General features: G+C 41.3%; 1 protein-coding gene across 7 annotated transcripts; it reads left to right on the top strand.

Annotated features, from left to right (window-relative positions):
- Positions 1-1,109: 1,109 nt before the first annotated feature.
- On the top strand, positions 1,110-15,345 carry NIT2 (nitrilase family member 2). 7 transcript variants are annotated; one of them, XM_080613045.1, is made up of 12 exons: positions 1,110-1,144; positions 2,753-2,871; positions 5,727-5,847; positions 5,969-6,057; positions 6,574-6,667; positions 7,505-7,579; positions 8,004-8,082; positions 8,699-8,797; positions 9,902-9,957; positions 10,312-10,396; positions 13,346-13,489; positions 13,779-14,259. In XM_080613045.1, exons 1-11 carry the CDS (start codon positions 1,117-1,119, stop codon positions 13,485-13,487), a joined length of 987 nt encoding a protein of 328 aa, XP_080469171.1. In that variant the 5' UTR covers positions 1,110-1,116; the 3' UTR covers positions 13,488-13,489; positions 13,779-14,259. The 7 variants fall into 7 exon arrangements, 6 of the variants coding, with proteins under 6 accessions (XP_080469171.1, XP_080469175.1, XP_080469170.1 ...); XM_080613044.1 differs by having other exon boundaries at positions 1,127-1,168; positions 13,779-15,343; XM_080613046.1 differs by lacking the exon at positions 7,505-7,579 and having other exon boundaries at positions 1,127-1,168; positions 13,779-15,345.
- Positions 15,346-15,347: the final 2 nt, after the last annotated feature.

Here is a 15,347-nt window from a genome sequence, read left to right as displayed (position 1 = left end):
TTGCAGCCTCTTGTTTTATGTTGCATGCGTGCTGTCTGTGGTGGTGAGTGTGAGATGACAGCTGCAGTGTTGCTGGGGGCTTAATTTTTATTTTAATCTGTTTTGGTTATAGAAATAAGGTCTGTAACAGGAAAAATCCACTCTTCTCAGAGTAAGCTCTCTTCCCAAATGGGAGCTGTTTTGTGTTTTGTAGCCAGGATCAGTGCTTCTGTGTTCACTGATGGCTCCTCAGTTCTCACAAATCCTTGTAGATTCTGATCCACGTGTATTACCCACCAAAAATACTTGTGACTCTGGAGGTGCAGTTTTATTTACACTGCCTTCTCCAGATGTAAGTGAAGATTACTTGCTGTTCTTGCAGTTTAGATCCTGTTAGGCCTTACATGTGGGTTTTACACATGCGTAAGATATGGATCACTCTGGGTTGCTCATTTTATCTTTGCCCCTTCTGCTCTCATCTATTTTCAACTCATGGAGATACTGCCTCTATGCAACATGAACCTGCAGTTCTACTAACTGGGTTTTAAAAAGCTCAAGATTGTAACATAAATAGATGAGGCAGCAGTGCTCTGTATTGAGTAATACAGCTTTAAACTCAGTGTTTAAAGCTAGTAATAAAAACAGCATGGCAGTTAGCATTTTGAGTAGTAGCTTAGGAGATGCTGTTCTCGTAAAGGAAGATGGTGATTCCCAGGTGAATCAGTTAGCTGTAAACTCGTACAGACCTTTTGGAACGAGCCTTTAGCAAACATTAACACGTGCTAGGGCTGGCACACCAGCTCTGTGGAGCACCAAGAAGCCGGGATGCTCCGCGGTGTTTTTACCAGGAGCTGATTTGGCACCATAGCAGTACTCCCAGCAAAGCCTCAGCGGCACTTAGGCCCCGAGATACTTCATCCCCTGAACCTTCCTGCACCGCTGCCTGACAAAGCTGCCGTGGGCAAGTGCTGCGAAATCGGGTCGAGGAACGAGGCGGACTTCTCAAGGCAGGATAAGGTTGGGTTTTGCACCGGTACTGTGGAGGAAGTGCGCCTGCGTCTTTCCCGCCGGGACACTGTCGGACTACACTTCCCGGCAGGCTCGGCGCTGTGAGGGGAGGAGTCGGGACGCTCGGGGATGCAGGCGGTGTGCGGAGCCATGGCCAGTGAGTGGTGGTGCGCGTGGAGGAGTGGGTGTTGTTTTCCTTCTCTTTACGCTCCCGCCCGCTCCTCCCTACCGGCGGGGTCCCCGCACCGGCCTGCGACGTTGAGAAGGGCCGGGGAGGCATTGAACCTGCCTCTCCGGCGGGGCTTTGGCCTACCGTCACAGGCCTCAGCCGGTCAGAAGCGCCGCTGCCTGGTGCCGGCTTCCCCGCTGGCCCCAGAGCTCTCCGCGGAGCCACCACTTCTCTCCAGCCCGCTGGGGCCGTCCCCAGCCGCTGCCGGCGCCTTCTTGTCCCCACTGGGTCCTCACCTTCCTCTGACTGGACGCAACCAGGCCGCCGCAGACCTGGCCGATGTTTCCGAAGCTTAGTCCTGGGGCTCAGTGCTGGGCGCTGCCCCTCAGCCTTGTTGGGGTGGGAAATAACCAGCCAGAGAGAGCTGCCCGCCTTGCTACGGGTCAGTCCTGGAGCCGCTGGCGGTGCATCACCCGGCACTGGTGTATTGACCAGCTTGTCGAGGAATGCCATCTGAAACAAGCGAAAGGAGCGTAGCTGCTGATGTTTTTAAAAACCTTGCTTCATGGTGATACAAATACGAACTATTCTTTGATACACTTTCACCTGGTTGTGCTTATCCTAAGAATTGCTTTTAAAGAAGTTTCTGAGGCAGCTTAGCAAGGCTGGAAGGAGAGGTCTTGGGCCTCCGCAGCGCTGTTGAACATTTCTCTGTATTTGTTACTTCTACATCTGATCATTTTTAAACAAAATTATGGACACAAAAACATGTATTCTGTTGTGGCTGAGCTTTAATTTTGCACTTTCAACAAACTCCAAAACTGAGGGGTAGGGAAAATAAGTTTAATGGCTTCCTGGTGTTTTAAACATTATGAGAAGGAAGTTAAGATTTTTCTTAGTAGATGTTTTTTGGTTTTTTTTTGTTTTGTTTGTGGTTTTGTTTTGTGCTTGTTTGTTTTCAGAAGTGAATTTATGCTAAAATGTAAATCTTTTTGGTGTCAGATTTCTCTGAACATGTGCAACAAATATGGGAAAGTTTTAGACACATTCCGAGTGTGGTTATCTAGGTCTAGAAGCCAACGGTGATTACATCTATTCAAAATCTCAGTGAAGCTTTGTTTAGTCAATAAGACAAATGCTGAGAGTCTCGCTTGAATCAGTTCTTCCTGTTTACCTGACCAGCGAGGCTGTGTGTTGCTTGCAGCTTTTTCTTTATATTACAGTGATCTCTGAGTGCATCACATGGGAGTTCTCCAGGGAAGAGAGGTGCTAGGAAACTGAGGTACTTCTCTTTATGAAGCCTTTCATTAAAAAAAAAAAAAAAAAAATAGGAAAATGCTAGCAGCATTTTATAACACGCAGTGCTCATCAAGGATAGGCACAACAAAAAGGCTCATGAAATATGTGGCATGTTCTCCCTGTGTTAAGAGACTGTTTTCAGAGTCATAGGTGGACTGCAAAATGAGTTGGAAGTGGTTTATGCATATGTCAATATATAAGTAAATTATTTTGTTAAATGCTCATTAGTGAATTGAAATTTTGAAGATTTTTTGCTGGGGGAATTCTGCTGACCAAGTTTTTCTTTTCTGCCACTAGACTTCTGCCTAGCTCTTATTCAGCTCCATGTATCTGCTGCTAAATCAGAGAACCTTCGGCGAGCCTGTGGGCTGGTGAGAGAAGCATCAGCTAAAGGAGCTAAAGTTGTAGCTCTTCCTGTGAGTACAGATCATGGTCTACATAGTACTTATAACTCAAACCCTTGGAAACCCCTTTCTAGTGTTACTAATGTATTATGTATTCCTGTTTCTCTCTGGATAGCTTAGATGCTTGTATGAGGCTCCAAAATAAGAAAACCAAAAAAGAGCAGGGTTTCTGTCTAGAGGCATACTTAAGAGGGAGGGAGGAAGAAGAAGAAAGTACTGTCTTTTTTCTTGTGGTATAAGAATCTGTTTAAGTTTTTGCTGGTTTAAATCCCAGGCATTTCTGTTACTGGTATGTTCTGGTTTCACCAAAGTGGCACTGTGGTTTGAGTCTTTGCAGAAGCCTTCTATGCTACAAGTGTAAGAAAAGGCAATTTTCAGCTAAAGTATGGTGGTATGAAGATGAAAGAGAACAGGTATACAGTGACTCTTTTTGCTGTAATTGTTCCAGATTAGATAGTACATGAGAAACACGATAGACGTTTCTAACAGGTAATTTGTGGCTGAATTATGATTAAAAACCATTTCTCTTGTGACTTCCTTTTGTGGGATCATAAATAGTCACTTAAAATTACTGATAATTTCTGATTCACTTTCTGGACTTCAGTCAGGCTCACCTTGCTGAATTTTCACACAGATGAGGGTGCTGGCGGGGAGGCAACCTTCCCAGTGCAGCTTGGAGCTTTTTCCTCTCTTCCTGGGGGTACATGCGTTACCTCTGTGACCTGCAGCATCTGACTTAGAAGTGCAAAGTTCTTCTCTGGGTGAACTTTTAGTCTGAATGCTTTACAGTCAGAATGTTTTCCCTCTGCTGTCACAGGCAAGACAAACCTTCACAGTTCCAGTGTGCTAACAGTTCTTGTGTTGCAAATGTGACTTTTGATTATTCTGGCAGAGCCAGAATAACCAAAGAGATTATCTATTATTTGCTAGTTTCATCATGTGTACAAACATTGAGTTTTCCAGACCTTTTTAGTTGAGATACTCACTTTGCCAATGATAATCTATGCTTGTAGAGTAAAACCTGTAAAACAAGGGCAAGCTTTTCACAGGCTTTTGGGAGGTAAATTTTGTTCTGGCATTAGGATGTGGGCATGAAATATTCTCTCCACATTTTTTTTAAGTCACACTATAGAAAGAAGTAACTTGCACTGACTATATAATCAACACTTCTGCAGAGGCATGTGGCAGTTTTCCTGTGACATGTTAGCCTTGATGTGTTGAATTTTTTTTTCATTTCTGAGGCAGGAAAAATTTGTGAGAGAAAAACAATTTGTAATGCATACGGATAGAGAAATAAAAACAGAATACATTTGAATCTAGAAATTGATAGAAAGCCATTCAAAGATCTGTCCCTGTATTCTTACCACTTTGGAGAGCACAGAATTGGGTCATCTGTTCAGACATTCTACAGTTTTGTTCCAGCATCAGCTTAGGAGCAACCTCATGCACTGCTGGTACAAGCTTGCACAGAGCTCTGCCTGTCCTCTTGAGCCCATGGTTTCAGTACCACCCTCACTGACGCTGCAAGGGGCTAGATGCAGGTGGGGGCAGCTGGCATTGCTTTCGCTTCCTTGGAGTTCAGTCCTGCATTTTCAAAAGCCTGGGAAGCTCATTTGACAGCCTGCAGAGACTTCCCTTCTGCCCCTCCTGTGTACAAACTCTGCTGTGGGTTAGCTCGTATGTTGCTTGGCCTGGTGACTGTATATGGGGCAAAAAAGTCCATCCAATTTTGATTTATTTATTCAGCTTAGTAGAATCCTCTGCAGTTATTAGGAAGTTTGCCTGAGTGGTTAAGGCATAAATTTTTATTGTGCTATTCACAGCTTGATTTTTGATTAATTTTTTTTTTTTTTAATTTTTTAGGGGGCAGGTAGTGGTATGTGATGTGTTTTGTTACAACTTCCAGTGTGCAGAGATAATAATTGAGGCAGATGCGTGGCCTGAGAATTGCCTACTGAAGAGTAGGTGCTGGTACTGTTTGATAGCCTACCTGTGGCCTTCAGCTGTACTCCCTTAGGAGACAAAAAGGTGTTGGGGGGTGTCACACATCCTCACAGAGCTGCTAAATATAGTGCAGAGTAAAAGTTCTGGATATCTTGGACATCTCAAATAGCTTTTAGCCATGTAGTTTAGACATCTAAACGGCTCTGTTAATCTTACTGTCTAAAGATTACATGCCTGGTTCTGAGGGACAGCAAATCTTTAACTTGAGCCCAGGATAGAAGATGCTGTTCAGTTGTGAGGAAATGGTGTTTGAAGGATTTTTGGATTTTTTTTTTTTTTTTTTTTTTTAGCAAAAGAATAAGTAATTTTGAGAAATGCATGCTTTTGCATAAGTCTTTTTATAAATGAAGACATCATTGGCTGTGGATGAACACAAGCATCTCAGTTTTGAGAGGATTTATATAGCTTGTAACTTATTTGATAAGTTAGGTGGAACTTGGCTCATTGTTCTGATGAGAACATCCCTTGTGATTTTGCTAAGTCTAGACTGATAAATGTGCTAGTCTTGTTACTTGCAGCTTGCCCGATGCTCTTAACTCACGTTCTGTTTGGCATGCAGTCACACCAACACACCTACTGCATTTTCTCTAATTGTTAAAGGTCTCTCTGGCCTCCTGGGTATCTCCAGGAGAGATACTGGATTTCTGGTTTGCTTATTGAGCTCCTGTAAACTAAACTCCTGTAACTAAAGTTTGAATGAGAACACTGATAAAGAAGAGTTAAAAAGATCAAAAGAGTTAAAAAAGATCAAAGAGTTAAAAAGAGTTAAAAAGAAGAGTTAAAAGGTCACGTATATCTCTTTGCAGTGGTGTTATTGGATTTTTGTATTTTAACTGGTTGGTTTTTTTTCCCCTGAATTCCAGGAATGCTTTAATTCTCCCTATGGAACCCAGTACTTTAAGGAGTATGCAGAGAAGATCCCTGGGGAATCAACACAAAAGCTCTCAGAAGTTGCAAAGGAGTGCAGCATATATCTTGTTGGAGGTAGTTTACTCTTGGTAACCTATCTCACTGAGGGGGAAAAATGGGCCATGTCTATTAATGCCACTGGATCATAATTCCATATAATACATGGGGTGGAATCTTTGTTCTCGTCTTTATAAAGGATCCATTCCAGAAGAGGAGGGTGGAAAACTGTATAATACATGTGCTGTCTTTGGGCCTGATGGTGCAATGTTGGCAAAGCACAGGAAGGTAAGATGGCAGAATGTTGTCATTAGAAGGTTTCTCAGCAGTGTTACACAAATTATTGTATTTGTGCCTGAAGGTGATGGGCAATAGTAGAATCTTGCATTAATAATAAGCTGCGTACTGTCAGTAAAACTGCATGTGAATTTTATTTGGGACGTGTAAACACCCCTTCCAAAGGCAGTCATAAATTTGTTCTGGGTAAGGATGACAAAATGCAGAAGGCATAACTGGCTTTTCCCAGATGCTGGGAAAACTGGGTTGGGTTTGTTTTGGAGGGTGGGGGGTGGTTGGGGAGGGTTGGGGTTTTTTTCTCCCCAGATACCTTCAGACATATATATATTTCTGTAAAGAAAAACTTGCTTTAAATCATCTTTAGCAGATTTCACAATCTTAAGCAATGTTTAGTTGAGATCCTGACAAAAGAGAAGTCTGGATAATGATAATAGAAAACACATGCCCAACAGAAAGAGGCTGAAGTACCAAGAACAGAAATTGTTATTAATCATACTATAATTACAGGTTCATTTGTTTGACATTAATGTTCCTGGGAAGATACAGTTCAAAGAGTCTGAAACACTGAGTCCAGGGAATAGTTTCTCCATGTTTGATACTCGTGAGTATAAGACAAGCCCTTTCTGTAAGGACTTCTACTACAGAAACACCACAGGAGTTCTCTTTCCTGTCATGGATTCACCGTCAACCCAGCAATGGATTTTTAGACTAACAAACAGATTTATATCAGGCATTTGAAAACCATGGCAAATACAGTTTAAGTTTGTTCCAAGTGTGTAGGTCACTTCTAAACTTTTAGAAAGGCAATGTTGTTTGGAGCAAGTGATTGCTGAGGGACAGAGTAGAAAGGGTTGAAGCATATATCATGGCACTTCTGTTAATAAATAACAGTCCTATTGACTTGCCAAAGAGAAGTTACTGTATTTTTTTTTTTTTAATAGCAGTTATATCTTTAAAATGGTTCCTATAGAACATGCCTTGAAAGAGAATATATGTAGCAAACAGCTACACTGGCAAATTGTTTCATGTGAGGATGATATAATAATGGAGACTGTAAATCCCATTCCAACATTCTTGAATCAGCTACATTCTTTAGTCCATGAAGAGCAGTGAGTGCTTTTCTTCTTGAGAAGAAAACAAATGGAAAACCTGCAGCTAAATCAGAGAGGAATGCATTACACACAGACCTGCATTAACATGATTTTGTGGAAATGGCTGGTTTTGAAGGACAGATTGCTTCTCACAGTTTTCCTGTCATCATGAAGCATCAATTCTCCCCCACAAATAGCCAATGCTTGTTACAGATAAGGATACACATTTAAATATAGCTTCTCTTTTTACTGTAAGACATGTAAAATAACAACTGGCAGGGAGTGTTGATTGCTTTCATGTACTTCTGATAGTAATATGACTGTTGTCTCTTGTATTTTGAGAACAGCATACTGTAAAGTGGGCCTGGGCATCTGCTATGATATCAGATTTGCTGAGATGGCTCAAGTCTACGGACAGAAAGGTGAGGCTGGGTCACCTAATGGAGCACGGTTAGCCATAAGGCCTGAACTGTGCCGAGCCATTTCAGGGTGGTACATACTGTATGTGATCAGGCACTGTTACCCGCACCCAGTAACACCGAATGTTTCTTATTGCTGAGGGTTTGTTATTAAAATGGGTGTCTGTTCTCCTTGAGCAAATTAACCATCATTTCCTGATACACGTTTGCCAATGGAGCGTTGGAGATGGGGATATCCCCACTTTCAGTAATGCATCACAGGGCTTTGCTGATGTAAGTAATTACTTGTGTAAACATGGACAGGCTCTGGTTCCATTTTGGGCGATACTGTAAGAAACCTTGCCTTGAGTCTCAATGTGAAGGACCACTCTAGGGTACATCATCTTCCCCTTAATCATGGCTGGGTTCTAATTTTCTTTTACTAAAGGTTGCCAGCTGCTGATCTATCCGGGGGCTTTTAACCTGACAACAGGACCAGCCCATTGGGAACTGCTACAAAGGGGGCGGTAAGAACAAGTAACAGCATATCCTCCTGTTCCAGAGGGAGCTTTAGCACACAGAACCCAACTCTTCTTGTGTTCCAAATCACACTATGCACCAGGAGTGGTGCTGCAGGGCCACTCTGCTGTCAGATCTCTGCCGTTCCTCAAGCCTTGCATGGGACACCAAAATGATTTTGCTGTCAAGGAGAAAAGCAGTAAATCCTTATCCTTCACTCCTGTCAGCCTCTATGCAGTTACACCCTTTCATGGGCGTTTTCCCCATGACTCTGTAAGCACCCCTCACAGACAAATTCTAGACCGAAGAGCTGATAACAGTTTGATAACTGGTCTAACTACAGATAGAAATAGACTCTGAGATTACCAAATGCAGTATTACTTATTCGTTTGGTCAGCTTCAATCAACTTTGCTACATTCTACCCACTTAACTCTGGAGCAGGTGCTAGAGTCTTCAGCTTTCTCTGACCATTATATCAATTACAATATTGCTACTCCTTAAAAGGATGTATAGCTTGTCCTTCAGAGTGAATTATTTCTCTTCTGCTTAATGAATTGGTGGTATTTAAAAAAAAAATCTGCTCGCTTTTTTCTCCCCTTTCCATTATTTTCCTGTGAACACAGAGCTGTTGATAATCAAGTCTATGTAGCTGCTGTATCTCCTGCTAGAGATGAAAAAGCATCCTACGTTGCCTGGGGACACAGCACTGTAGTAAATCCATGGTGAGTTCAGAAAACAAAACAGAAACAAAACCCCACCTTTTCTTGTTTAAAAGGTAGGTTTTACCTGGCTGTAACACTTCAGTCCCACATTTCCAGCTACTCTTCAAAATGTCAAGTTCTTGGTAAGAAGTACTTAAGACTTAAGCCTATATTTTCAAAAGCACGCTTTAAAACTAACTGGAAAATGAGAAGGAAACCAAAACTAGTTTAACAGTATGTATTCTTTTTGGTAGCAAGAAAGCTACTTAATTCTAGCATTTAGCATTAATTAAGCTGCTGGCCTTTTCAACTTGTCCCTGAAGTTCAGTCCGTTATGTACTATGCATTATGGTAATTCTCTGTGCAGAACTTAACCATCTTAAATGACTTACTTACACAAAACTATTCCATTTCTTCAAATAACACTGCTTTGACATAAAAAAGAACAAGAAGAATGTCTTCAGCTAGGCAAGAAACATATTCTGACTTAAGCAGAAGTCACACAGGTGCCCAGGAGGTAGAAGTGACCAAATCTTCAAGCAGTTACTTCTCTTTCAAAGAAATCCACTGATGATTTATTCTCTCCAGATGATTGCAAAGTAAGAAAAGCTTTATCTGTGTTTGAACTTTTAACTTCATATGATGAAAGCAGTCACAGAACACCTAGTGGGAGATAGAATAAATAATGTTCAGTAGCTTATGCAGAGTAAAAGTATATATACTCCTCTTAAAAGCCCTCAGGATCTGAAAGGAAAAGAGGTTAGTCTTTGCCACATGCGGTTGTCCCTGGTGAATTTGTTTCTTGCCCCTTGAAGTATATTGCATGCTGACATGCACAGGGTCTTATAGTTGCCTTTATAATGATTCCTGATGCCTGGAAACACCCTTGTGTTACGTGAAGTATGCATGTGTCACATATAATATGTATCACATAAAGCCTGGAAGCCATTTCTGTCATGCCAGGCTTACAAATTATGATGCTATTTCTAGGACAGCCTATCTTTAGACATCAAGGGAAGCTGTAGACATCAAGGGAAGAAACTCCACTTTGTACAAACAGCACCAACTGGACTGATGCTTTGAGCCCTCTTTTAATGCTGTGAACAAATGTGCTTCATTTTGCAGGGGTGAAGTCATAGCCAAAGCTGGGGCTGAGGAAACAGTTTTATACACAGATATAGGTAAGGGTAAAGGGTTTGGGTTTTGTTCTTTTTTTATTTCCCTGCTTTTTTTCTTGAGCACAGGTCATGAGACTAAGGAGTGATGATACAGTGTCTGATGCCTTCTCTGTTGCTAGATGAAAGCAAGAACAAGCAGCCCTTGACTACCCTCTTCCCATTTCCTTCCTTATGAGGAAGCTGCCACCTCAGGAAAGAGCAAAGTTGAGGTTTCCTTCAGTCCTTGCTGCCTAGCTGCAGTGCTCTGCAGGCCCATTCTCCATGAAAGCTGCTCTTTTCCCTGCCTTACCCCAGAGCAAGTCAGGAGTTATCCTTTTTGACTGTTGTTCTAATAGCTCTTTCTCTCCTCCCCTGCAGATCTGAAGAAACTTGCAGAAATACGTCAACAGATTCCTATTTTAAGCCAGAAGCGTTGTGATCTCTATGGCACAGAGATGAAAAAGTGAAGCTGGGTGAATGGGAGGCTGAAGTTGGCAAAATGGCTGTTGCTTTCATCTTTGGAAAGCTTCCTTTACTAGCTGTTCCACAATCTACTGCTAAATGTGCCAGTTAATTTAAAAATTAAAAAAAAAAAAAAAAAAAAAAAGCCAAAAAGAAACACACCACAAAAAACCCCACAAGCACCAAAACCAGCCCAAAAAACCAACCAGCCAACACAAAAAATTTGCTGGTGTAATTCTAAAATTGATTCAAATACAACTTTTCTATCTCCTCTCGTACTCTAGTATTTCATAGTAGTTTACAGCTATGCTAAAGATGGAGGTAAAATCAGTTCAACACAGTAGTAATTAATACTGCTTTTTACATATCACAGTGTTTTAGTTAGCTTTTGGGGAGTTTTCGTGTGGAACATAGAAATGGGAACCTTGTCCTCTGAAGTCAGTCAGCTTTGATATTATGAACATTTCAGTGAATTATCAAATAATCTGGAAGCATGATTCTTCCACCTCTCTCCTTAGCTGTATGTGCCTTAAAGTTCCCTGAATGCCTAACATCTATACTTGGAAAGCTTAAAATTTCATACACTAAGCAAAACAGGCCAAATCCTGCCCTGCATGATTTAGGGGTAACAATCCAAGAAGCTGCCAGACTGGAGTACTACTATAGAAGAATCTGTAACAGGGTTTGGCTCATGTCTTACCTCAAATATATGTATTAAATTCTCCTTACTGCAATTCTTGTTTGTTGCTGAAGTGGTGCAGGTTACTGTTTTGTTAAAGCAGTTCACATGCTGGCACACCTTTGCTTTGTATGCTTCTTCTTTAATACAATGTCTGACTAGGTTTTAATTCTGCTGCCTGGCAATCTTTACCTGAAAAGGGTGAGAGGAGTCAGTCAAAGGGTTAGAAAACTTACTGCACTGAATGAAGTCTTTCTGCCCACCATCTTTGAGAAGACAGATACTTTAACTGCTCAGTGTTTAAATGCATTATTGCTACCAAGGGCCAGCTCCCATGAGTTGCATGGGAAACATTCCTCACATCATTGCTCTTGCTGAAGAGACTTAAACTGATTACTAAAGGTGGCTTTAAATGTTTAAAACCAGCCTTTACCACTAGGCTTTTAGTTTTCCATCAGCAAAAATGGTAAAGCAGTAAGGCTAAAGGAGATTTCAGAATGAAAACGGGAGAAGAGAAGGTTCTGTCTTGCTGTAGCTAACTGCCAGTTTCCCTCAAAACCACCTTACCTTTTTATGTTTAGTCATCCTCCTCTTCCCACAGCTGCTCTCCTGATCTATTTTTTTCATGTTCTTTTGGCTTCTCTGGAACAAGTTAAGGCTGTGTTTTATAGAGGAAAATTAATGGTTAAATTAAGCCAAACCCTGAGGCTTCTTTCCCTTCAAAAAACAGGTCGCACCATTCCTACGCCACGGCATTATCTATTCCAGCAGGCATTGTTTGGTCTGTATTTTTTTGCTGCATTTTGGTGTACATACTGTATTGGAACTCTTAAGAAACAAGCCACAGAGCATAAAGTGAAATGAAGATTTATTTGTTGAAAAATAAATATTAAAAAAGCAACATTTACCATTTGAGTCAAGTTTCCTGCATTAGATTAGTGCCTCCCACATTCTCAGCCAGTAGCATCCATGATGGCCATCACTGGGCTCCAACTTCTGAATCATAGCAACTATTACACATCCCTGTTTCTGAGCTACTCCATCTGTCTTCCCCTTCCCTCCCCTCTCTATAGTAGTTTAACATGCAGCAAAGCAGGAGCTAAGTACTACCTTTGGAGAATTATAGTGCAGAATTCTCATGGGCTGACCACTGAATTTTAAAAATGCAAAGTGCAGTCTGCACAAGCAACAGAATCCTTGGCCTGTGCCCTCCTCCCCTGGAGTCTCCAGGGGAGAGTGCCTGAGAATCTGTAGGGAGCTACTTCAGTGAACTTGTCTGAAGAGGAGATGAGCTCAATCCTCTTCAGCCTGTCAGAACAGCTTCTAAGCACCTTAAGTTTAGCAGGACGTTTTACAGGATCTCAGAAGCAATACAGATGGGACTGTGAATTTTGTGGGGTTCAATGAAAAATGTACACTATCCACTATCAGCTAGGTAATACTTCAAGCAGTCCCTACTTAATCTCTGTGTTGGTAGAAAACAGGCACTTTAACATCTGTATTATAAATATGCACCAATATTCTGTAAGTATAGAAAAACAGCCAGTAACAAACCTGAAATAGCTCCAGAATTTCAGCCTGCAAGAATTTAAAGTCTTTTTAAAGAAACAACAGAAAACACAGTAATGCCTATTATATCAGGCAGTGTTATTACCAGTGCAGGTGGCAGCATTGGTCAAAGCTCCACCTAAGCTGCTCTCAATAGTTCCAAAATAAGTTACAGTACAGCTCCCTAGTATACGTTAGTTCCCTCTTCACTTTCAATCTACAACTAGATACTAGTAATTCAAGTCACAACTTCTAATCTCTGCTTTGGCAAAGCTGTCTCCAAGATGAACAGGGATTTTATATGATCAGAATTAAGACACAAGGTAACTATGTGTAGAAGTGACTTCCCAGAGTGCCTGGACTACACCAGGTTTATCCAAGCTTTCGCCACCAGCTTCCTATGTTTCAATGGATTTATTTTCTTTAAATAGCAGCAATACTTGTTTCACTTTAGCTCTCAATCCCTACTAAAGGAAGCTTTGCCTGCAGTTGCCATGCACACCTGGCTTCAAGTAAACCCTTAACTGTATCAGCCATTCACTAAAGGGATTCACTGGCATACACAGATTAATGGGGTGTCAGCCACCAGACTCCCAGCATTCCTGGCTGGATTTCCTTTTTCCCTGTAATATTCAGCTCTCAAAAATAATTTCTCTGTGGGTGACAGATGCAGTCACAGAGAAAAGACTTGTTAATTCCATGTCTCTTCATTTTTTCTTGAAGGTTGAAGTGGAAGAGGATGAGAGGGAGTCAGTCATCATTATTCTTCCCATCATCAGAACAACCTCAAATAAGAACAGAGAGCAGCACTGCAGAACGCTTTCATCAAAACCTGTTCTTATACATGTCAGAGAGAGATACTTGAAGGTAATATTTATTTTCTCAGTTTACAGGTAATACATCATTTACAAAAAAAAAATTACAGACAATGCATCCTTTCAGTGCAGTTTCAAACTAGTTCAAGAACAGGCAAAAGTCTGTGATGATTTGGAATGCTAGTGTTCAACGGCACATGCTTTTTTCCCTTGATTGATTGGGTGGGGTAAGGAATGGGGTACAGGTGGGGTGAGGAGGAAAAATGCCAATGTAAGTAAGGCCATGCGAATAAAAACTCCTCAGGAGAACACAAGTCAGTCTGGCGTATTTTTATTCTCAGGTCATCAATGCAGAGATTGGAAGTTCCAGAAGACAGCTGACACTCATTATGTGCAGTGTCCCTACAAGCCGCCAGTACCTTCCACTGACTTCAATTCTACACCAGTGCTGTGATTTCAGATCACCTACTGAGCTAGTTAAAATATAATGACTAAATCTTCATGTCTACTCTCCACCATTTGAATTCTCATTGTAGTTACTGAGAGAAAGCAAGGTCAAGCTGAAAATACAAGCTGCTGCTATGTGGTGGCACAAGTAAAGAACAACAGTTTGACCACAGTATGGTTCATTTCTTTAAAAGCTGAAATACAGTAGACAATTCAGCACAAGCAAACCTACGATTTCAGGATGGAAAGAAGCCCAAATTAGCATATAATAAATTAAGCTACATCAGTTAAGTACTGGCATGAGGTTGATCCAACCACATCAATCCAGGGAGAGGCGAGATGGACTGACTGGCTTCCACAGATCCAAACATCAAAAGCAGGAGAGCCCTCTGTGAAGTTCCCAGCTGGAGGGAAACAGTTTATACCGGTATTTAATGATTTCCTGATCTGCCACTTGCATAACAGTTGCTTCCTCTCTACAGTATTTGTCATCTTGGACAAGACAGATCCTAAGGAACAAGAAAACCAGTACAGATTCTAGATCCAGTATTTGAAGTTTTAGCCTATGCTTTGTTCCTTATCTCACTTAATCCTGCAAAGGATCTGTTATAAGGAGCAGATCAGAACACCACAGTCTCTAGACTGAAGAGAATTCAGACAGTGGATTAGCTGTTACATTTAAGCAGAAGCGTCAGAGATTACAAAGATTATATGCAAGCAAGACCTTATCTTGGGCCAATACACCCAGCAGTGCTTGCTGTTCTTTAAAGTCCCTCTGAACCCTCCAGAACAATTTCCTGTGTCATTCAAGTAAGGACCACAGCACAGGAACACAGCCTTTCTTCCAGTAAAACCTGCACTGGAGCAATGTTACCTGACCTCTTTCCCCAGCCAACCTATTTACTTGCTCTCCAATATAGTATGCTAGGGCTTTCTGGGGTGAGCATAAGGACTATCAAATTAATTCCCTAATAGCTGCCACAGGACTATTTCTAAGTAAGGTGTGCAGAGGGTGGGAGAGGCTTTAAGGGAAGATTGTGCATGCTTGCATATATTTACAGGGATTCTCTCCACATCTGACTTAAAAAACCCCTATTATTAAACAGTTTGAAAATTTTTTTTTCCTGTTTGCAATATTAAAATCAACCCTCAAAGATTAACTGCATATAAAAAAGAAACCTATTTTACAGCACTGACTAGTATTACCCTTAAAATCAACAGGAAAACCCCCAACATGCTGTTATATTGGTTGATAAAGCAAAAATTGCCCACAACATAATCACCCAAAGTGAACCAGTGTGAAGTTTTTATTTGCATGGCCAAAGTATCTTCCTTTTGTTCCCCTACAACTTCATTTCCCTTAACAAGCGCCTTAAGGATTTTACTGCAGAAGGAACAAGATGCAACACTGCATACTTCCTTGAACAACCAATCCCACAACACCTAAACATTTAACAGATGTA

This window comes from Psittacula echo (genome assembly GCF_963264785.1).
Source record: "Psittacula echo genome assembly, chromosome: 3".
NCBI lineage: Eukaryota > Metazoa > Chordata > Aves > Psittaciformes > Psittacidae > Psittacula > Psittacula echo.
The sequence above is the reverse complement of the archived record's forward strand: the minus strand, read 5'-3'. Positions and strand labels throughout refer to the sequence as shown.